This window comes from Dasypus novemcinctus, chromosome 18 (assembly GCF_030445035.2).
Source record: "Dasypus novemcinctus isolate mDasNov1 chromosome 18, mDasNov1.1.hap2, whole genome shotgun sequence".
Lineage (NCBI taxonomy): Eukaryota > Metazoa > Chordata > Mammalia > Cingulata > Dasypodidae > Dasypus > Dasypus novemcinctus.
The window spans coordinates 5,999,050-6,021,946 of NC_080690.1; the positions used below are offsets into that span (position 1 = coordinate 5,999,050).

Below are 22,897 nucleotides of genomic sequence, written 5' to 3' on the forward strand. Positions count from 1 at the left end.
TTGTCACAAGTGACAGAATTAGGAAATGTGGAATTCCCTATTATAATGTCATTTGCACATTATTCATCCAATGATTGAGGCGACCTCAATAGGTCTGACTCCAAAACAAATCCTGTGCTTTTATTTCAAGTTCTTTGTGTCTTCTCAGTCCCAGCCCTTAGCCATTTGTGTTCCTGATTGTTAGCTCCCTGATGGCAATGACAGTGTGGGAAACCACTCTCTCCCATGCATGGGTGGGTTGCCTGACCTCAGAGAGCCGTGCTCATCGCTGCCTGGTTCTCATCTGGGATGAAAGTGTACTGATGCCATGGCTGATGCTGTAGATGGACTCAACATTCACCATCCCCCTTGAAGCTAACTTTCCTTTAGTAGAGAGCTTGGGGAACTAAAACCTATATTGACCAGCTCTTCAAAGACTGATCTGCATCAATACTTTAAATCACTTGAAAAGCAACAGTAGCATTAGCCTTTTAACTTAAGGAGCTGGAGACCTACACATGACCTGGGATCTGCTGCCATCCAGTTCTGAGCATCATAGGTGCAGAGTGGCAGGCAGAGGGGCAGCAGTGGTGCTTTCCCTCATCAGTGGTTCTCAGCTGGGGGCCATTTGTACTCCCAGGGAATAGCTAGCAAAAATCCGGAGACAGGTTTGGGTATCACCACTAGGATAGGGGCAGTACTGGCATCAAGACATTAAAGACCGGGGTTGCTAGTAAATGCCCTACGATGCACAGGATAGCTTCCACCCCAACAGAGAATTATTAAGCCAAAGACGTCAGTAGTCCTGAGGTTGAGAAACCGTGCAATAGATCACTACCATGTCACATATAGATGGGTATTTCTTGGGGAGCCACCATTTCTGGCTTTGTACCATATGAGACAGGTTATTTGGCTCTCTTGACAATTCTTTGATCATAGATTAGTTGGAGAGTATTTTGCTTCCTGTTACAAAGACTCCTAAGAAGTATAACCATGGCAGAGACCAGACCAGAGAGTGTAGTGGGTCCCTACAACGGGTGCTGGGAGAAGGGCTCCAAGTACAAATCCTATCAGGGTGATATAACTCTGCCAAGGTCTTATGTGCATCACCTATGCATAGCATGGACATTATTATTATAAGCAGGCTAGCCTCTGAAATGGTCTAAGCTGAGAGATGCCAGGATATTTACTTCTACTATACTTCTGATCAGTGATGATATACGTTATCTCTACGTGACAGAAGTATTTTTCTTTTTAATGTATTTTCTGCCAAATTATCTTGGAGCCAAGGACGGATTAGAATTGAAGAGCCACATGAGTGAAAGGAAATAAACTAGCAAGGATACCCTCTGCTTCCCTGGTTTATTCCAACTTTATAGCCACACTCTTAACCATAAAGTCAACACTGGACCAAGAAAGCAGCTCAAAGGAGAGCAAGTTGTGTAAGAAAAAATGTGAGCAAGTTTTCCCAAGGGGACACTCGGTTCTTGTTCTTGATCTGAGGCCAAGGCACAGGAGACTCCAGTGTCCTGGCCTATAATTGAGTCATCACAGCATGAATTTCATCTTGTCTTTATGAAGATTCACAAGACCACCATTTAAAGTCTTATCAAAGTGCTTTAGTACATTGTAAATGCTCAATAAATGTTAGCAGTCTATCTGGGGAGACTGTTTAGCCTTCAGTTCATCTGTAAAGACAATCCACCAATCTCAGAGGTTTGGGTAAGGTAGAGACCTCAGGCAATTAATAGGTACTCAACAAATGTAGTTCTTGCTTTCCATCCATGTGGTGCCCTCTTCTCCTACTCGACTCTTTCTGACACTCAGTTCTCTGCGCATCTCCCCCTGGAGACAACAGGAGATGAAGGTCTCCTGCTGACAACTCCTGCCCACTGACAAGGTCCCAGTTCTCGTTTAGCCTCACACCCCTCCTGACACCATCCAGCCCCCACACCTGCCCATCTGGCACCTGCCCACCAAGCTGTCACCCATTCCACACCTGTCCCCCATATTGACAAATTTGCAGCCAGAAGATTATGCTCACAGTAGGAGGGAATCATTACCACCTGCTAATATTTTTACAGAATTTCATAAACTTGGTCATTCATGAATCATTTACAGTACTTTATTCCAGTGAAGAGTTCACAAATCACTCAAATGCTGGCAAAATGCATAATAATGAGTAATATTTCAGGAAGCCTTGCATTAATATGTCAGCTTCCAATACTGCAAAAGCTAAATTATCTTATCAGGTGCCACTTTGGGTCAGAGCATGGGAAGCCCTTTTTGGGGCTGGGCTAGGAAGACGTGGGCAGGAGGCTGCTGGTCATGGAAATGATGGTACTTAAGGAGTAATGGGTCATCCAGCCAGTCCAAACCTTCTCCCAGTCCCAGTAAGACGACTTCCTAGGAAAGGGGTTGAGGAATTTGTAGATTCGATATCAAAGTCTAAGTTGGGGGTCAATAGGAAGATGAATTCCTTAATGATTGAAAGCACAGGGCTTTGCAGATGGAGAGAAATAGACATAGATCCCCAAATCCAATACACACCAGCTGTGAAACCTTGAAAAAGTTAACAGTTATTTCCTTATCTGTAAATGGTGCTAACACCTACTTCTTAAGTCTCTTGCATGAAATGGATTAAATAAGAGAACGTATATGAAGTGTTTAGCACAATATCTGCCATGTAATGTTCGAATAACAGGAGTTTCAATGACAATATGCATCCGGGGACCCAAGTACAAGTTTATCCCCGATTATTTCTTATCACAGGAGTCCCTGAGGTGAATTCGGAATGCTTCCATTTGGATTTGGGGAATGTTAATACGTTAGCTTGGACTCGCATTTTAGTATCACTCTGAAATAAGAAACAACATTGGAATAATTACAATGGCAATAAGCTCATCCACATGTTCTGCTTTTGAAACTTGCAAGAGGGGAAACCAAGACATGGGGAATTAGAAGCCCAGGGTCACTGTAGGATTCCGCACTTTGAAGAGTCAAGTTTGCTGTCAACCACAATGACCACCATGGACACAGTGCATCTATGATTACAAATTGCTTTCTGACAGTAAATCGCTTCTAGTTTGGCCCTTGAAAAGGGCTGGGATTGCAACATCCCTGCACTCAAAGAATGTCAAGGCAATAATCCAATTATCAAGAGGAAACTCAAGCCCAGAAGTGATCAGGAACTTCCTCAGCAAGGACTACAAAGACGACAGGACAAGGACCGAATTGAAGAGGGAGACGCATTAGAAACTAGATCTCAGTGTAGCCACGGAGGGGTGGCTCAGGGTTGGGCTCCCATTTGGCCGCTGGAGCCCGGGACTCATGGAAGAAACTGCATCCCCACCATGTACCAGACGCCTCTGCAACAGGGATGGTGGCCTGTGCCTGCAGCAAAGCAAGCCAAGCGAGGGACGGGGCACACCTTCCAGGTGCATCACCTACACACAGCGGTAAGAAATTTAAATCTATTTTGAAACAAAACCCCTGCATTCAGCTTTGTGGAGGCCCAAGGAAAAGGACATGGCATGGTTAAATTTCCCTGACCAGTTGACATCTTTGATAGTATCCATACCAAGCACACTGGTTTCTCCAAGGCCACATTTTTAACACTCCATATCAATCCTTGAAGGCTGGCATTCAAGTTCTTTTCCTTGCTGCTGAGTCATAAAATAAATCCCGCTATAGGGGAATGTCTCTACTCCTGGAGGTCGAGGCCATTGCCATCTAAGGAGAACATCATGGAGCCCAGGAAACTGATCAGGGCACATGGGCAAACTCTCAACAGGGTGACTTTGTGGCCACTGTAGCCCTGGTTCTGGATCCTGCAAGTTCAGATAGGATCTATTAGCCCTTGATGTATCCAAAGTCTGGCTCATCTCTTAAAACAGGGGCTCTTAACCAGGGATCTATGAACCCTCAAGGAGTCCATGGAAAGATTTCAGTGGGTCCATGAGTTTGAATTGAAAATTCAAAAAAACATTATTCTTGGGACATGTTGGTGTGGGTATATTTATTAAATAATATACAGTAGAGTGTGGACTTAGTAAGGGGTCCGTGGAACAAAAATGGTTAAGAAACCCTGTCTTAGAAGAACTCTTCTGGAGTCACACCCAATAAAAGGTATCTTTCAGCCTCTCAGTCATCAGTTCTCATTCCTGGCAACCAATGTTTTTCTGCTTTCTCTGATGCATCCCAGTCCTGTTTCCAGGCTACAGAACACTTCCAAAGAGACTTCCCCTCCTTTGTTCTTGAAGTCAAGTATCTTCAGTCCCCTAGGCAGGTCCTAAAACCCTGCCTCATCCAGGAAGCTTTCTCTGCTACCTAAAAGAGGGGCAACAAATGCCCATTTGTTAAATGTCAGAATAGAAAGAAAAGCCACAAGTCTATGTTAGATTCCAACCTTCTCACAGTTGAAAATAGGAAACTGTTAACTTCTAGAACAACTAAAAACATTTAAAATGTTTAGGAAAAAAAAACAAGAGTTGTGATCTATTAGGGGCTTGGTAAGTGCTGGGCATTGTGCTAAATGTTTTTGCAAAAATAATTTTCATTTTTCACAATCCTTAGAGGTACTATTTCTATCCCCAATTTGAGAAGCGCAAGGTCAGAGAGGTTCAGTGGGAGGCCCAAGATGACACAGTTTAGTAAGCAGCATTACTGCGATTTCAACTATCATTTTCTGACCCAGAGCTCTTACTATTCACTATGCAATGCAGTTGTGAAATTGATTGTATCCTTAGTTCCTTGTCTCTGAAATGTAATGAATAGTCCCATGATAGACATGCAAAGAGAAAGGAGTATCTACCTGTGGCCTGCTGCCACCTTTTCAGCAGCCAGATAGCAGCAGCTAAGCTACCCCCAGCTACTGTCAAGGTCAGCTGAACCTGGAAATTTCTGAGGGCCCCAAAGTTCAAATTTGATAACAACCAGATACCTCCTTCAATGGGCAGTGAGAACTCACTGCTCACCCTTTGATGCCTGTTGACAAATGGTATCCCCTGCAGCTACTCACAGCCCGTGACCTTTGGCAAGGCTTCCAGGGGAGTGTCCTGTGAACAACTTCATTCTCCCAGAAACTTCTGGCACACTGCTCAGAATGGAAACTGCTGGTGGCTGGGGAACCCACCATCTACCACCCTGCCCCACCTGATAGTGTTATACTGTCTACCCTTCCCTGTAGCCCATGGGAATCCCCGTGGGTGGGTAGGCAAGGGTTGCTTGCACATGTGGGATGGGGATCCTGAGGACAAGTGCTCACATGATCTTCCCAAAGTCAATAGCTAGTGGTCTCAGGAGACGAGACTCCAGATAATTTGCCTTCCAGCCAGGGCACCAGACTTTACAACGCAATGTCCCTTCACCCCTGCCTGCAAAAGAGAACACAGATTTTTGGGGGTGTGAGGTATGGTGGACAGTGGTAATTTCAGAGTGGTTTTAGGGTACTCTGAGATGATGTTTTGGGCAAGAAATCTCGAGACACCAAATCCAGACCTAGAAATCAGCTGTTATCTCCCAACGCCCAGCCCCGGAAATGCTCACACAAACGGCCTCCAGGTCAGCAACTGTATGGCGTGACACACTTTTTCTGAGAATGGTTGGGAATTCCATTTCATTCCTCAAAGGGCACAGGTCCGCTTACCACCCTTGGAGGCTTGGGCCCCAAACACAGGCAGCGAGGACAGAACTATTTTGGGGAGTATGGCAGAGTGCTAGGACCCTGGGTCTGTCCAAGACTTGGCACTCACACCAATACCTGCCTCTCTCTCTGCTTCCTGGGTGGGCATCAGCTCCTGGAGCTAGCCTTGTACAAAGAGACCCTCATTTTCCATAGAAATGTAGTACAAGTACATTGCACAAACATCAGAAAAATCCATCCCACTGCCCAAAGAACCATTAAGACTTTGATTTTTTTGTTTTTTTTTTTTCCACATATTCTCATCATAATGTCGGTCAGTATTTAATCCATAATAAGGATATCATAGGGGTTTGTGTTCTGATTCCATTTGATATCTCAATCTTCTCCCACATAACTAAAACGTCTTCAAAAGTATTTTAAGTGACTGTGGAAAACTTCCTTGCAAAGTTATGCCAAAATTTAACTTACCCCTATAGTTGAACATATAGCAATTGTTACCACTTAAAGGATCATGTCCTGCTATGGCATCTTTGTACAAAAAGATAACAGAATTCCTCGTTTTTTTTTTCCTTAGGGTGATTTCCAGAAGTAGAATGATCAGGTCCACGAGTTCACACCTTTTAGGGTTCTTGACCATCAAGCTCTTCTCTGGGGTGCCAAAGCTGACCTGGAGGATTCCCACCTCCTCTGAGATACCTCAAACCCCCCTACTTGGCCCCCAGCCCCCAACATCATATACAGGCCAGAGGGCTCTGCTGTGAGGCAGGGGGCCCCCACTACTCCCTGTCGGGGCGCCACTCCACTTCAGTTCCCCCAGAGGCACCCAAAAGCCACACAGCCCAGGGTTGTCTAGGCACGGAAATAATGGGCTCCATGCGGTGGACATGTTTGAAAGGCACATCTCTGCAGAGGCTCGCAAGCCCTGAGAGTAGTACTCACTTGGTAAGTAGCGATCATTTCTCTGTCCAAGGTCCGGGTCACCGAGACGCTACCAGTGTTCTCATTGATTCTGAAAATTCCTTTAGGCTCTTGATCCACTCCCTTTCCAGTGAGCCGGAACTTGGACCCTTCTGGTCTGTCACTATCAACTACCTGGTCAGAGAAACAAGAGCAGACATTTAAGACTCCAGCTGGAGGACATGGAGGGAGCACATTAGAGCCACATCTCAGTGGCCAATCCCCCAATCACAGGGGTCAACCCAAAGTCACCAATACGGCATCACCAGGAATAGCCTCACCGAAGAGCACCTCTTGGCCTCATAGACAAGTGTTTGCAGCTTACAGCATGGGGCCACTTACCAGCACCGGGGTGAAATACCACAATGGAGCAAGGAGGACAATAGCTCTGGACAGTTCAAGATTGGACATTCATAACATTTAATTCCAAGGAAACAATGTTTCCCTGCAAGCATGACCAAACAGGAAATGGACACCATTTATTTGACAATCATGACTAGGCAGGTGTTGGTTGAGGTTCTAGGTATTTCCATGCATTAGATATCAGCAGTGCCATCTACTGTATTGCTTCTAGACACTAGACAGTCCTGAGGAAGCACTTTACACATTTTCTTTATACCTCTTAATTTGGGGGCAGGAGTTTTTATTATTCTCATTTAATGGGTGAAACCAATCTTCTTTTTCCCTAGAGACACTGCAATGCTGCACTTTCATTCCTAAATTAACTTATGGAGAGTTCCCTATAGTTTGACACTTTGATGTTCAGTTTGAAGAATAAACACAGAAGGTACAGGTAGAGAAAGGTAGTTCCCAGCAGGTAGTTGCCAGCAGGCAAGCAGGCACTGGGGAGACTAAAAAATTCCAGAACTCTAAGTCATTTTCAGGTCTTGAATAGAGATGATATTGAGAGGTTATTAGGGGTCAAATCATCGGGATCTTTCTATGGTATTTGAAAACCAACTAAAGCAAGACCTGTTATTTGCATAAGCTGGTTCTAAAGTTTATTCCAAGCATTTATCTAAGTTTAATGTCACTTTACCTTAATACTTGTGGACTTTAATTACAAAACAAAACAATATTTAAGGTAAAGAACACAATAGACATTCCTGGCTTTCAGGATATACATATAGAAGAAAATTGGTGCTAATCTAGCTGTAGTCAGTTTACAAACCAAAAGGCACATATTTAAACACAGTAAACTGTGCCTTGCAGGTTTAGGTGGCTTGAACAGAAAATGTCGTAGGGTAAATCTCCAGAGGCCATTTTGGCTGCGACCAACCCTGCAATTCCATTGGCTGCCACAAGGTGGCAGTAATACTTAAGGCAGCATAAACTTCATAGCAAGGTTTACCGGGCAGGACCAGCTAAGTCAGATCATGACAGTTCTATATAGCAATAGATTGTTTTTTTTTTTTTTTTTCTGACTTAAAATGCACTGAGTGTTTTGATTAAATGCGAATTACCTGTTTGTATTTTTAAGACTTACAGAAAATACTATCCATCTACAAGATTGAAAATAAGGTATGTGATACTTTCTGATGAAAAGCATTTTTAATCACAGCTTTGCTTGATTTTATCAAGCCGATAGTCACTGCCTGGCCCACTCTCCCCACCTGCAGCCTATTGAAAGCACCACAAGGTCAGGAGCCACAGCTTGTCTTACTCAGCATTGGATCCCAGCACCTGCTGTTTGATGCAGGATACCACTAGTCAGACAGACGTGTCTCAGTCCTAACTTTGCCAGTAACCAGATGTGTGACCTTGAACATGGCCCTTGGCCTGTTTGGCCCTCAATTTCCTGGTCTGTAAAATGGGGTAACACTACTAATCTCCCAGTATAGTTGAGGATTTAAGGAGCTGCTGTACATACAGACGAGTTCCCCCACATAGAAGGACTCAAATCACAGCTTATCATTGCAATATTAGTAGTAATCGCTACAAATTACACTGTGGTTGGTAATAGAGAAGATTGACAGTTCCAGACATGAAAAAACAACTTAGCAATAATGTAAAGACTCCCTCTCTAAGGAAACAGCTTTCCATTTTAAAAACAGCTTATGAATCCCTGTGGTTGGAGATGAGAAAGGCTGTGGAGAGAGACTTAGATGGAAAGAGGCAGCTGAGGCAAACAGCTTCTCTCTGCCCCATCCCCTTCTTAGCACTTAGGTCCAAATGTGGTTTAAACTATTAAGCCTCGCCCCCTCGTTGAGTAAGCACATCTGAGAGAGGCAGGTCTTTTACAAAGGGCGTTTAAACCTAGAAGGCAACCTAAAGGGAAAGGAAACTATGAAACCAAGGAGAGCCAGGAGCCCTCAGGCTTGAGCATGGACTGCTGAGCCCACCTGTCTGCTCCACACAGGGCCACATGGGAGGACACGCAGGAGGGGCCTTCTGCAGTCTTCATCTGGGACCCTGCTCTAATCAGAAAGGGTTGGGGGCACAGCACCCCAGACCTCCTAGGAGAAGCACAGTGGACGGTGTCCTCAGAGCCCCTCTTGGGGCAAACACTGACGCTCATCTCCCCAGTGCCGCTCAGCACTCAAAATTCAATTCCAGACTCTGAAATTCTCCAGGGGTGACACTTCCTTTTCTTGCCAGGGTGAGGTCTGGGTCATTTCCTCACTTGCTCTCAGAAGCTACAGCCATTTGACCTTACAAGGCAGGGTCTTGGAGAAAGAAGCCTGTTACCTGGCACTTGCTGCTGGATTTAAATGGCTTATGCCTCTAGGTAGGAGGATGCCTGGCCACCGCTCTGCTTAGTGCAGCACGTTTTCTCTCTCTTTCTCTATATTTTTGCGTTCTTAAGGGCCTGGCTTTTAATAGAGATGCTGAACCTGTCTCCTGCTCCTCACAGCTGTGTCCACTCTGAAGGCACACCTACAGCCACAGCCAGGTACAGCACCCCTGGACCGAGGGCCTTACCTTCTGGCCCTCAGGGCACCTGACTTTCATGGGCCTCCTTGCCTGGAGAACAGCTGACCTCAAGACGGTGGTGGGACCAGCAGCATCAGCATCTTGTGGGAACACCCCCACCCAGGCCCCCTGAATCTGAAACCCTGGGGAAGAGGCACAGGTGCTCCTGATGTACCCCCAAGCTCTAGAACCTTGCCTGTAGATGCCTTGCCATGCTCATCCTAAGTGATTCTGGGTTCTGCGTGACCATTTGGAGCTGTCTGCTGAAAAAAGCTTCCTTCTTCCTAGAACTTTTAAAGATATGACATGAATGGAAGCTCTTTTAAACAATCTGTTTTCTCGAACCTCGGTAAAGCAGTTTGTTTCTATCCCCCCCCCCCCAAGGCATTTGACTGACATCTCCATAAGCATGGAACGCACCCCAAGACTTTAGGGAGCCCCAGAAAGGGTGGAAAAGCCAAGTGTCTTGGCTCAAATCAGATTCAGGGAGAAGTTAAATTCTCAGTAACCCCCCAGTGCTTCCTGATTGCTAGGTGGGGTTTCAGAGGGACCACCGACCCACTCCGGCTTTGCTGAGATGGGGAGATTAGGCATGGACTGGCTCTAAACCCCAAGCGGCCCTCAGCCACGCACAAAAACGACTCCGTGCATCTTGTGTGGGTTCCCATGCCATCTTTACTGCTCAGTTCCTGTCAATCTCCTGAAAACTACCCGGGTGGCTTGTCCGTGGCTGTCGCTGCAGAGCCTGTGCTCCTTTGGTGGTTATTTCACGTGATGAGATGTAAGAAATTCAGAGTTTTCCTTGGGCCTGAACAGATTCTGCTGTGCTGCTCTCCTCCTGAGCAGCTGTCGACACCCCAGAGCAGGGCTCCATCATTAGCGGGTCTTCCCGATTATTCCACGTAATTCAACGCTGCTCTTCACGGCGGCTTTCTCTTCTTCTCTGCTCCTCTGAGTTGGAATGGAAACATGGCAGATGAGGGGAGAGAACTGGGACCCCAGGTGCCAGCACGCAGGTCAGGGTGAGTAAACAGCACACGGGTCCAGCCCCACCTGGGGGTGTGCCTGGGCTGCCAGCTCCGCCGTATGGGCAGGTGGGCATAGCTAGACCAGGTCCTCTGCCCCCGGGGATGGGGCTGGAGTGAAGTGCTGACACCTGAGCCGAGTTTCAAAGAAGCTTCATTCCACATCCCTGATGGGTTAACTCATTAGAGAAAAAGGCCAACGACCCCTTCGATGCTCACCCATGTCCTGTGCCCACCTCTAGTTTCTGCTTTAAGTAACCAGTGACCCCACGTTGCATGTGTTCTTTACTGCAGTTCTCTATGAATTAACATACATCATCTATATAATACATAGCCATTTTGAATGTTTTTATATCAATGGGATCATTCCTATGACTGATGCTATAATTTTTCCTGCCCAATGTGGTTTTTTTTTTAAAAAATTGTAAATAAACTGTTTTTAGGGGAGATATAATTTTAAATTTGCAGAAATGTTGCAAAGGCAGTGCAGAGCTCCCCTAGCCTTTCGGCCAGTTTCTCTTAATGTAAACATCCTGCGTAACCAGGGCATGTTTGTCACAACTGAGACATTATTACTGATACATTACTATTAGCGAAATCTGGATTTTATATATTTAGATTTCCCCAGGGTTTTCTACTAATATCTTTATTCTTTTCCAGGATCCTGACTTTTAATTATACATTTTGGTCTTCCCTCAAAGTTCAGATTTTTCCTTAATTATACCATCGGTTACTTTAAAATTTTTCTATGGGGAAAGTATTTGATGTATCAAATGACATCATCACCGAGGTCTGGGTGTCATTACTGTACATTGCCAACATACTGTATGTAGCTATCACTCTGGCCCACTATCTCCTTCTCTCAGCATTCCCTTAGGTATTTTTGTCTGTTTAGTTCTCAGCACCTAGAACGGTGCCTGGTACATCATAAGTTTTCAATAAATATGTTTGTGATGAGTAAGTAGATATTCTCATGGTCTCCTAGCTGCCCTCCATACCCTGATTTTTCTCTCTTCCCAGCTCCTTTCCCAGTTGCAACTGATTCTAAATCTGAACCCAATCTGAACCCAATCTGAACCCATGATAGAACTCTGCCGAAATTCTCTCAACGGCGTCTACAGCCGTCAGGTGGAAGCCCCAGAGCCGGTGCCGGACAGGCTCCACCGGTGTAACCTGGGCCCAGCCCAGCACGGGCTACAGGCCTTCTGAACTTGGCCTGGTCTCTCCAGGACCCACGTCCTGGCCTCCCAACCCCCACCCTGTCTGCTGGAGGACCCTTCCCCATCTTCCTGGACTCAGGGGCGTGGCCCTCGCTGAAGTGCCCCTGACCCTTGCCCCCCCATTCCATGTAGACTCGACCACACCCCCCTCGGGCTCTAGCCCACCCACCAGCGAGGTCTCCCAGAGCAGAGCAGACTGCTCCTTTGTTATTGGTCACTGGCCCTCAGGTCACTTATTTGTTATTCTTTTCACATTTCCTGGACTGAAAACATACAAGATACTTGGTTAAAGCTTCGGGTGAAGAAGAGCAACTTCTTTATTTGTATGTTGTTATTAGATCATAAAATGCTTCATAAACTCACATATTAAAAATAAGCTCTGTTGTTCCTTTTATTTTTAATAGGGTCACTTTATCTGGACAACATCAATACCTTTTCACTTCACTTTCTACCAAACCCCAAAGTTAACTTTCCAGGCAGAGGAAATGCCTAGGGGTAGCTAAAGGACTTTCCCCCTTGCCTGCCTTTATAATCGATGTGGGTCCCTGGATACAAAGAACCCACATTTAAGTAAACACTGCTTGCTCTGCAATACTCTGCCTCTCCTTCCACCTCACACCCAACTGCACTGATGCCTTTAATTCTCTCCTACATAGGAAGTCAGGAGACACTTCTTTTCATAGGATAGAAAACACCCATTCAACATGATCAAAGGAATGTAAAAGTAGCAAATAATTAGACCCTTCCTGCCACACATTCCCCCCCCCCCCCAAAAAAAAAGGTTTACCAGTGGGAATAAAAGACATCTTGGGGTAGTGACGGTGGGGTGAATTTTTCCTTCATCCTTATAACAATTTTTTTTTAAATGAGCCTTTATTAAACATGCAAGAAGAGTTATTTGAACTTGATAAAGTGCTAATTTAGAAGATGTTTCCTATTCCATGTCGAGTAGGAAAAAACGATAATGCCTTTGTGGTTAATAAAAACATTCGTGTTTATCATTAGATTGGTCCTCTAAGGTGATCTGTAGGTATTGTTCACTCTCAACTGTGGCTTAGTCCTTTGAATCTGAAGACACTTAGCTGTTCTGCAGTTCCAGCAACTGTCACCTCCATGCCTTTCTCACCCCCAGTGCTGCTCACCTCCTTTCACCTCTAGGCCATGAATTAACAAAGCAGACAAAGGACAACCCCGGGCCAAGGGCAGAGGAACATGGAGAAGCTTGCTGCGGCCATCAGTGGAAGGGCAGCATCTAGAGACCCACTGGACAGGTCTGCGGTTCTCCTGCAAGCCAGGGCTGGCTGGTTCACCCAGAACTAAAACTCATTTCCACCGTGCCATAGAAGCTGGTAAGCCTAAGGGCAGGAAAGTGCACTTGGGGAGGAAAACAGTCAAATTCCAGCAAGACAAGTTGAGAGGACATTTGATGCCACCAGTTACCCTACCCCATCTATTAGACAAAGGTCATCACACCACCTTTGTTTTAGTTATTCTTTTGTAACAAAGACACTTAGGGTTATGACTAAGCACAGCTTTAGCCTAAGCTAAGTTCTGTAGGAGTGAATTGTTTTGGTTTTTTCATTTTTTACGCTGTTTATTGGTAGTTGATAATTTTTGGTTATTTTCTCTGTGCTGGAGGATTTTTTTTTTGGCATAGGACTTCTGGATTTCCAAGTCTTCACATGTGTTTTAACTACTAGTTCTACTTCACCTTATAGTAATGTGACATGAGATTTCTACTTTTGAGGGTTAGACCATGGGCAACATCGTCTTTACAAATATTCCATGGGCATATGGAATGAATGAGCATTGCATCCTTGCAGGATACATGGCTCCAGAGTAGTTGCTCTCAAATGATATTTATTGGTTTTATAGTCAGACTTTCCACGCCTTTGCTTTATTTTGACTACTAGGTCTGTCAGATTCTGAAAGTGGTATTTTTTTTAATTTTTAAAATTTTTATTATTTTTTTAAAGATACATAAATCACACAAACTGTTGCATTAAAAAATATGAGGTTCCCATATACCCAACTCCCCACACCCCCCACCCCCCTATATCAACAACATCTTACATTAGTGTGGCACATTCATTGTATTTGATGAATACATTTTGGAGCACTGTTACACAGCATGGATTATAATTTATGTTGTAGTTTACACTCTCTCCCAGTTCATTCAGTGGGTTATGGCAGGGTATATAATGTCCTGCATCTGTCCCTGCAATATCATTCAGGACAACTCCAAGTCCCAAAAATGCCCCCATATCATACCTCTTTTTCCCTCTCCCTGCCTTCAGCAACTCCTGTGGCCACTGTGTCCACATCAATGATATAATTTCTTCCATTGCTAGAGTCATGGTAATTCTGTAGTAGAATACCAGTAAGACCATTCTAATCCATATTTTTTTCCTCCATCCTGAGAACCCTGGGGTGGCAATGCCCACTCCACCTCTAAACTTAGAGGGGGCTTAGATCCCACATGACTGATGGATGGGATTCTCCTGCTTGCACTTGTAGACAATTTTGGTTCCTTGGTGTGATATTGACCATCCTCACCTCTTTGTTAGTTGACCAGGGTAAGTCCAATGAACCGAAGAGTGAATGTTGCAACTCTGCTGAAGCTCAGGGCCCAGCTGGCACATGGACAGTCCAGAGATTCAAGTCTCCTGGGCACACACCAACCCCAGCACCAACCACGGGTTCAGTAAAAGTGACAGAAGAGGCATGTGTAGAGAAGTCACATCTGAGTCCAACTCCATCACACTCAGGGGCACAAATTCCAAAGTAGGGCCCCCTGGCAAGGCACTGAACTCCAGAGCCATCTGCCATGACCGTAGGCCCTGGGTGTCTCCATAGCCTTCAGGAACACCAATACCTGGGGTTGTATCTACTTTGGCTATCTCTCAGATTCTGCTGAGACATGCATAAGCATGACCCTTCTGATGACCTCCGACTCATTTTGAAGTCTCTTAGCCATATAAACTCCTTTGTCTTTACCATTTTCCTCTTTTATTCAAGGTCTTTTTCTAGTTGCATCACCAGCCAGTGCTTGGTTGTAATCCCTCGGTGTCAGGGAGGCTCATCCCTGGAAGTCATGTCCCACACTGGGGAGAAGGTAATGCATTTATATGCTGAGTTTGGTTTAGAGAGTGGCCACATTTGAGCAACATAGAGGCTCTCAGGAGGTGACTCTTCAGCACCCTGCACCTCTAGGCCAAGTTGAAATTTTAAGCACATAGGCTCATAAGCATAGTCATCAGTCTGAAAGTGGTATTTTAATCTGAGTAAGACTGGTTTTTATCAAGTGGCCCTTTCATGTATTTTTTAAACTACCATGTTTTGGGTGCCTCAAGAGGGGCATGTTTCCTTCGAGAACTGTCAGAACTAGGCTCTGTGGCATTAAAAAAGCTGGTCTTCAGTTTCCAGAGTGGAACATCATGGATCCCCCAAATTCAAAGTCCCCCAGAATATGTTACAGTACCTTTACCTTCTCCCTCACAACACGTAACTACTGACTTTTTTTTACCTAAATTTTGTGATTTAATGTCCATTTTTCTGAGTACACCATCAGCTCCATGGGAGGTCCGATTTTATCCATAGTTGTACCACTGAACTAAAGCCAGATCCTGGCACAAAGTAGTTGCTCAAACTCTTTTCTCAAATGAAAGAAGGCATCAGGCTATCACCTGAGGAGACAGGACCATCAGGCTCCTCTGGAGCATGGGCAGCATCTGGGCTGGACATGGGGGTGCCGTGGTCACACCGCATGGGAGAGAGAGATTGTCAGAGGAGGTGACCAGTGTGTAGAAGAGGAGCTGGGAGAGGTCCCATGGGGCATCTTCACCTGAGTCTGCTTTTGGAGAGAAGGTTACGATGTTAAGAGGCAGAGAGGGAGAGAATGGAAGGGCTGCCAAACACACTTCCCCGTGATTGAGGAGATCCGGGGTCTTGTGGCATGTGTGAGCCACCCTTTCATAGATGTCCTTTGCAAAGCACACTTACCCTCCACTGTTTTTAAATATGTAACAGGCCCAATGCTGTTTTCACTGCAGGAGCTCAATCTACATTTGTTAATAATACATACCTAGCTTGTACCACCATTCACTCAGCCCGATGGTCAAATTCTCTCCAGTGACTTTTAATAAGATCTTTCCTTTTTAAAGCACAATTTCCTCTAACATGGTGAATCCTCCCCCTTCTTTTCTTCCATTCAAAATATTTATCGACCATTTCTGAGTCCCAGGGTACTCATGACCCTTGAGGGCTGACAGTTTAATGCACTATATGAAACCTATGGAACACGAGATGAGAAATATATTGAAAGATGCTTCAGCATATCAGACAAAAAAAGTTACTTTTGGGCCTTTTGATCACAGTACTTTACTTATCTGGGCCCAAAGTCCATTCGTTGTCAATCAGGATCACGATTTTACATCTCTTTGCTGTCCAAGACAATGGCAAGGATTCTTGCACATCATTTCCTGCATTGCTGGTCTCTTCAGCTGCATTCCTGGAGTCTCACCCTCCTAAGTATTAGGTCCCTTCAAAATATCTTCCTTCTAATTACCTCTACTGCAAATCAAGATGCTTCCTGACATCTCTGGTGATAACTCTAGATCTATATCTGCTGTCTCTTGTATTCATGAGTCCAATTTATTAGCAAGGAGTAGACAATGAATGTTCCATCTCCTCTCTTGTTGGCACATAGTAGGACTGTACTTCCCCTGCCATGTGAAGTTGAGTGTGGCCATGTGATTTGCTTTAGTCAGTGAAGTGTGTCAGTGAAAATGATTTATGGCACCTCAGCCACTTCCAGCAAAAAGCTCTAAGAGTGAGAATATGTTCTGCCAGGTTCTCCCTGCTTTTACCATGGTGGCCAGCAAGGTACCAAACAGCAGCTGCTCCATCAACCTGGGGCCCCAGGAAAGAATGATGACAATGATGAGTAGAGCTCAGTCTAACCCTTGATGGGCACAGAACTTACAAATGAAACTTTCATGACTTCAATCCACTGGAATTTGGGATTACTGATTACTACAGCAGAATCTTGCCTATCTTGATCAATGCAGAGTCTTTAGGAGAACAGGGTTTGGAGACAAGCAAAGATGCATCTGCGGTTCATTTCACGAATGATGTAAACTTAAGGGGAACTGTGTGTCCTCCTTAAGCCTCATTACCATGCCATGAAAGATGGGGGAAATAATACCTATTATAAAATGATTATGATGAGGAAATTATCCGAGAGGTACATAATACATCTTAGGTACATATAGGAGTGCAATAATTTAAGATAATTATCTTTATGCCTATTACTTGATGGTGGTGATGATGATGATGGTGATGATGAGAGGTTACAATTATTGAACAAGAACTCTGTGCCAATGCTCTTTTAAGCATTTTGCATACATTATTTCATTTAATCTTTACAACAACTCTATGGTCTAAATGTTGATATTAATCTCTACTTTACAGAGGAAGAAACTGAGTCCAACAAACCTTGCCAAAATCAGCTAGGTAATGACTTTGGATTTGAACCAAAGTGTCCAGAGTCCTGCCCTCTTTCCTACTCCATAATGCCAAGTGAGGGACGTGTGTTCAGAGCTTGGCTAGAAGAGCATACAGGGGCTGAATCATAAGGCACCCAAACTTGGCTCTGATGGATGTCTCCCGGTCTGGATTCACTGGGACATGGTCACTCCATAAGACTGAGGCCAGCAATGTCCATCCAGAGCCAGGATTAGGGACTTCGAAGTCTTGATTCCCAGATTTATCTGTATCCAGTGGGTCAATTGTTCCCCCTGTACATCAAATTACTGGCAGAAACATCTTTAACTTCTCACTCTCCCCAAGCTTTGTCATAGTAATGGCTTAATTTGGAAATTTCTGCATGCATTCTGCCATCTAAAAGGACAATAAATTAATCATGCCCACTGGCACTGTTGAAATATACATACTTAATCTCTTACTACCTTGCCAAACTTTACTTCTTTGCCGTTCCCTCAGTTCAGATTTTTACAGTTCCCAGAGAAATGTTAAACCAAATATTTATGCACTCATCTGCACCACAGTTCAGAGAAAGCAGTGTAACAAAATCAGCATTATGAACCTGGAGCTCTTCCATTTGGAAGTAATAAACATGAACAATTGAACAATTTCTTCCAGGAAATGCACGTTAGCTGCCCTTTCACTGAGAGTTTCAATACTTATTATTCTTATAACTCAGGGCAAATTTTAATGTTAAATCCAATGTCTAGAATCATAAGCAGTGTCAAAAATAAATAAAATTACAACCACTTTCCATTGAAAATCTGACATTCTATTCTGCTTTCTGTGCACCTTCATTGGAAGGACATGCATGACTTTGAAATTCCTTATTCCTCTTCCCTGAGTCTGCTGCTCTCTCTCACAATGGGATGATATTCTGATTAAAATATTTCAAGGTTCTCCCCATCCCCATCAATTTTAGAGAAAATTCAGACTCCCTCAGTAAAGTATACCAGGCTCTTCTAGTCTGCTCTCTGCCTTGCTTCTGTCTTCAGCTTCAACTTTGGTTGTGTCCCCGCACATCACCCCCTTCCCATCCTCTTTTCCTGCCATTTCCCCCAAGGTTCCAAGCTTGCGCCTACCTCTGATTTGGCCCTGGACATACCCTATTCTGTCCCAGGAGGATCTGTCCCAAAGTTAACCCTGACCAATTAAATCTCTCTTTTGGAAACCTGGGATTGGGGCAGGAAGGCACTGGGTCAATTAGCTGAGGGCTATGGATTTTATTTTGTTTTGTTTGGTAACAAATTAATTTTATTAATAATATCAATAAACATACAATTCATCCAGAGTATACAATCAATGGTGTTTGCTATAATCACATAGTTATGCATTAATCACTTCAATCATTATTAGGGCATTTTCATTATTTCAACATTAATAATAACAAAAAACAGACAAAGAAAATTCCTTACCTCTCAATCTCTCTATGCTTCCACCACTGTACCTAGCTGATGTTTCTGGCTATTATATCCTAAGTGTATAATCACATATATACTCACAATGTTATACATTCATCATCTCAAAAATTTTAGAACAATTTCATTACTCCACAAAGAAAGACTCCACACTCCTTAGCATTCCTTCCTCAGACTTACATAAACACTAATCTCCTTTCATCTTTATAAATTGATTGATATTTACATTTTATATAAATGGAATCATACAATATGCAGCAATCTGTGCCTGGTCTTCACTTAGTATAATGTTTGTTTGGTTTTTTGTTTCTCTGATATTAACATTTTGTACTATTGGCTTACATTTGTTCAGCTTTAAAGAAAAAGGGTCTTATATATTGTTCATATAATATACTTATATTTCTCATAGTATATTCGGTTCATAATAGGGCAATCATACAGTGTTTGTCTTTTTGTGTCTGGCTTGCTTCACTCAACATAATGTCCTCCAGGTTCATCCATGTTGTCATATGTTTCACAACTTCATTTCTCCTTACTGCTGCATAATATTCCATCATGTGTATATGCCACAATTTGTTTATCCATAAATCAGTTGATGGACATCTGGGTTGTTTCCAACTTTTGGCTATCACAAATAATGCTGCTATGAACACTGGTGTGCAGCTATCTATTTGTGTCACTGCTCTCAGTTCTTCTGGGTATATACTTAGCAATGGTATTGCCAGGTTCCATGGCAAGTATACATATTCAACTTCCTTTGGAACTGCCAAACAGTCCTCCACAATGGCTGTACCATTCTATATTCCCACCAACAGTGAATAAGCATTCCTATCTCTCCACAACCTCTCCAACATTTACAGTTTCTTGACTTTTTCATTTTGGCCAGTCTAATAGGTATGAAATGGTATCTCATTGTAGTTTTGATTTGCATTTCCCTAATTTGAAATGTGATGTTGAACAACATTTTTTCATGTGTTTCTTCACCATTTGTATTTCTTCTTTGGACAGTTGTCTTTTCAAGTCTTTTAGAGCTGTGGGTTTTTAAACTCTTACCAGATTGAAGACTGGGTCTACCATTTTGAGGAGATCCTTCTGGGCCATAAGTAAAGACCTCTGGAAAGAAAACCAGTCTACAGAGAACACTGAAGGGTAGAGTAATTGATTGTTACCCTATTTTAGAATTCGTAGAGCCTGCCATCGCCTGACTTCTTTGTCTATAGTCTGTGTTTACCCCTAAAATGTAAGTTCCATGAGAGCAGGGCCTCTGGTTTTGTTCACTGCTATAGACTTTCATGGTCCATAGTAGACACTCAGATACTATTGTTTTGAGCAGTTTTACTGAACTATATTCACACGCCATACAATACATCCAAAGTGAATAATCAAATCTCTCTGAATAATCACAGAGTTGTGCATTCATCACCACAATCCACTTTAGAACATTTTCATTAATCCATAAAGAAAAACCTCATACCCTGAGCAGTCACCTCTCAATCCCTCTATCCTTCCCCAACCCTATATAAGCACTAATCTAATTGTCTCTATAGATTTACTTATGTTTACATTTTGTATTTTTACATGACTTATGTAAGTCTACAACTTCTCTAATTAAATAAACTATGATAATTAAAAAACATGCTAAGCAAAAGAAATCAGACGCAAAGTACTCCATATGGTATGATTCAAGTACTTTTAGAATAAATAAGGACACTATGTAGAGAGAACCAGAAACGAGGGACCATATGGTCTTAAAGGACAGAAAATGAGCACATAAATATGTAACCTGCATTGTTACCTTGGTTTTAGAATGACTTGCCAGTTCCTTGTAAGTACCAGCTCTGCTTCCTGGGCTCAAGTTCTGAGAGACACTCTGATATCCTCCTAATAGAGTTGTTTTGAGTGATCCTTATAATTAAACAATCCCAGTAAGACAAATGCATTTTTAAGAAAAGAGCAGCTTCCTCCCCGAAAATTAGCAGGCCAACAGATGCAATTAGATCAACTCGGGCAAAAGTTTTTCTTCCTCCGAAGCTTATGGCAGTCTAAAATATGGCTTTCCCAAGGAAAACCCAACAAGACACTATCAAACCAGCTGTGATTCAAGACAGGCTTTGGCAAAGTATTTCGGAAGATGCGTAATAAATGAAAACCCCTTGGAGGGGTGTATGGATGGGGTTCAGGTTCCTCTCAAGTCATGATAACTACCCCTCCCCCAAACCAAAACAACCAAGGAAAACACAACTACCCATTAACCGCTATATGTTAGTTATTCCTAAACAGTTTCATGTTCTCTAGTACTTTCTATACCATAGGGGTATGTGAGAAAGGAGAGTACATTTGAGAGAGAAGGTGAGCTGGTCTGCTGTGCAATCGTACAGACATCCTTTCTTCAGTTGTAACCAATGTACCACACTACTGCAAGGTGATGATAATAAGGGTGGGCTATACGGGAACTCTGTATTTTCTGCATGATTTTTCTGTAAAACCTACAACTTCTCTAAATTCAAAAGAAAGAAAGATGGGACAGAGGAATACTTTTGGGTCATTACCTGCAGAAGGAGAGATTGGCTTAATTTTGTTCTGTTTCATAAAAGCCTATCAATGCAAGATATGAAACAGAGTAGATTTCAGTTCCACAGAAGGCAAAATTTCCAACATTTCAGAGTTAGCTAGATGGCACCAGCTGCCTTGCAAGGGAGATGACGCCTGTGCCCGCAGCGTCCAGGCTCGCACCGCCATCTGGTACAGATGGTGTAGAGGTGAGGAACACCAGAGACATGCTGAGGCTGAGGTCCTTTCTGACTCACAGTCACTGAGATTCCTCGAGTCTGAAACTATACACAAAGGAGGGGGTGCTGCCTGGGGACCTCTGTTTAATCCCAACTCAGCCACTTCCTACCATCCGCTGGACAAGGAGTCTTTCATTTCCCAGCTGCTGAGCAATATCCATCATTCCTACCCCTCTGATATAAAGGCTTAGAACATGGTTTCTGGGTCAGTTTGTATCCTGGCCCTAACACATTCTTTTATTTTTCCCTCCCTGAGATGGTTCCCTTGTCTGTTTGCTCATCGTTTTTGCTGGTTGGTTTTGCTGTTATTTGTGCTCATTGTCTGCTCATTGTTTTGCTCATTGCTTGTTTGTCTGTTTGGTTTTTCTCTAGGAGGCACTGGGAACTCCCGTGTGGGAGGTGGGTGCTCAATTGCTTGAGCCACATCTGCTCCCCACATTCTTGGTTTTTGACCTTAGATCAATATTTTCACCTCTCTGAGCATCAGTTCCCTCTTTAGTTAGGGGATAAGACTCTAGCTCCCAAGGTCATGGTGAGGGTGGACTGGAAGTACAGAACTGTGAGTGGGACACAGGAAGCACCCAATAAATGTTGTTACCATTCAAGTACATCTAAGCAGCAATAGAATGGATAAGCCAGGGAGAGTAACTTTATAGTTAAGAGGATATTTTTAAAATCTTAGAGTCATATCCTAGGTGATAATTAGCTTTCACTGAGCTTTTATAAAATGCCAGGCATTTCACCTGATAGTGACTACTATTTCCATTTCACAGGTAGGGAAAGTGAGGCTCAGTGAGATGGAGTCATTTGTCCACCTGAGTCACACAGTCAGTTCAGGTGCTGAGCGAGGGATGGAAACTTCCAGAACCCTGTGACTCAAACCAGAACTCTGATGCCAAGTCCTGGCTGCTCAGTTCCTCAGAGCTCAACCTGATGCCTCCTCAAGGAGCAGGACCGATTTGTCCAAGAGTTGTGTGGATTATCCAAGACCTGGTGAAAGGCAATGGCTGGGCCTTCTTTGCAGGTGACAGCCAAGCAGACCCCGCGGCTGGCAGGCACAGCAGGTGCAGGGCCCGGGGCTCCTCCCCTCTGTGCAGATTGACACGCTACACAGCGAAGCACAAACACGTGCCCACTCCCGGCGCTCTCTGATTTGAAGCTCCACACCTCTCTCCAGCTCGTTTGTCAGCTGCCATTACCCCACCCTCCCAGTCGAGTACATCCCCCCTGCCTCCCAAGTTCCCTAGTTGTTACAAGCTTATCACAGAAGTAAATCAAAATGTTCTCAAGAGAAGAAGAAAAGATAAAAGCAAAAAAAATGCAACATCCCCAAGAGAAGAATATTTTTTATAGTTCCACAACTCTAGCAATTCTGTCTTAAAAAAATCCATTATTTAATTTTAGTATC

The 22,897-nt window shown here is 43.7% G+C and overlaps 1 protein-coding gene across 6 annotated transcripts in view; it reads right to left on the minus strand.

Moving 5' to 3' along the window:
* The window catches only part of CDH13 (cadherin 13), a 1,112,406-nt gene that overhangs the window by 561,108 nt on the left and 528,401 nt on the right, over positions 1-22,897 (minus strand). For all 6 annotated transcript variants that reach the window (XM_058279653.2, XM_058279651.1, XM_071209046.1 and 3 more), the window contains one exon: positions 6,563-6,715. In XM_058279653.2, coding sequence (XP_058135636.1) covers positions 6,563-6,715 — 153 coding nt within the window. The remainder of the gene's footprint in view (positions 1-6,562; positions 6,716-22,897) is intronic.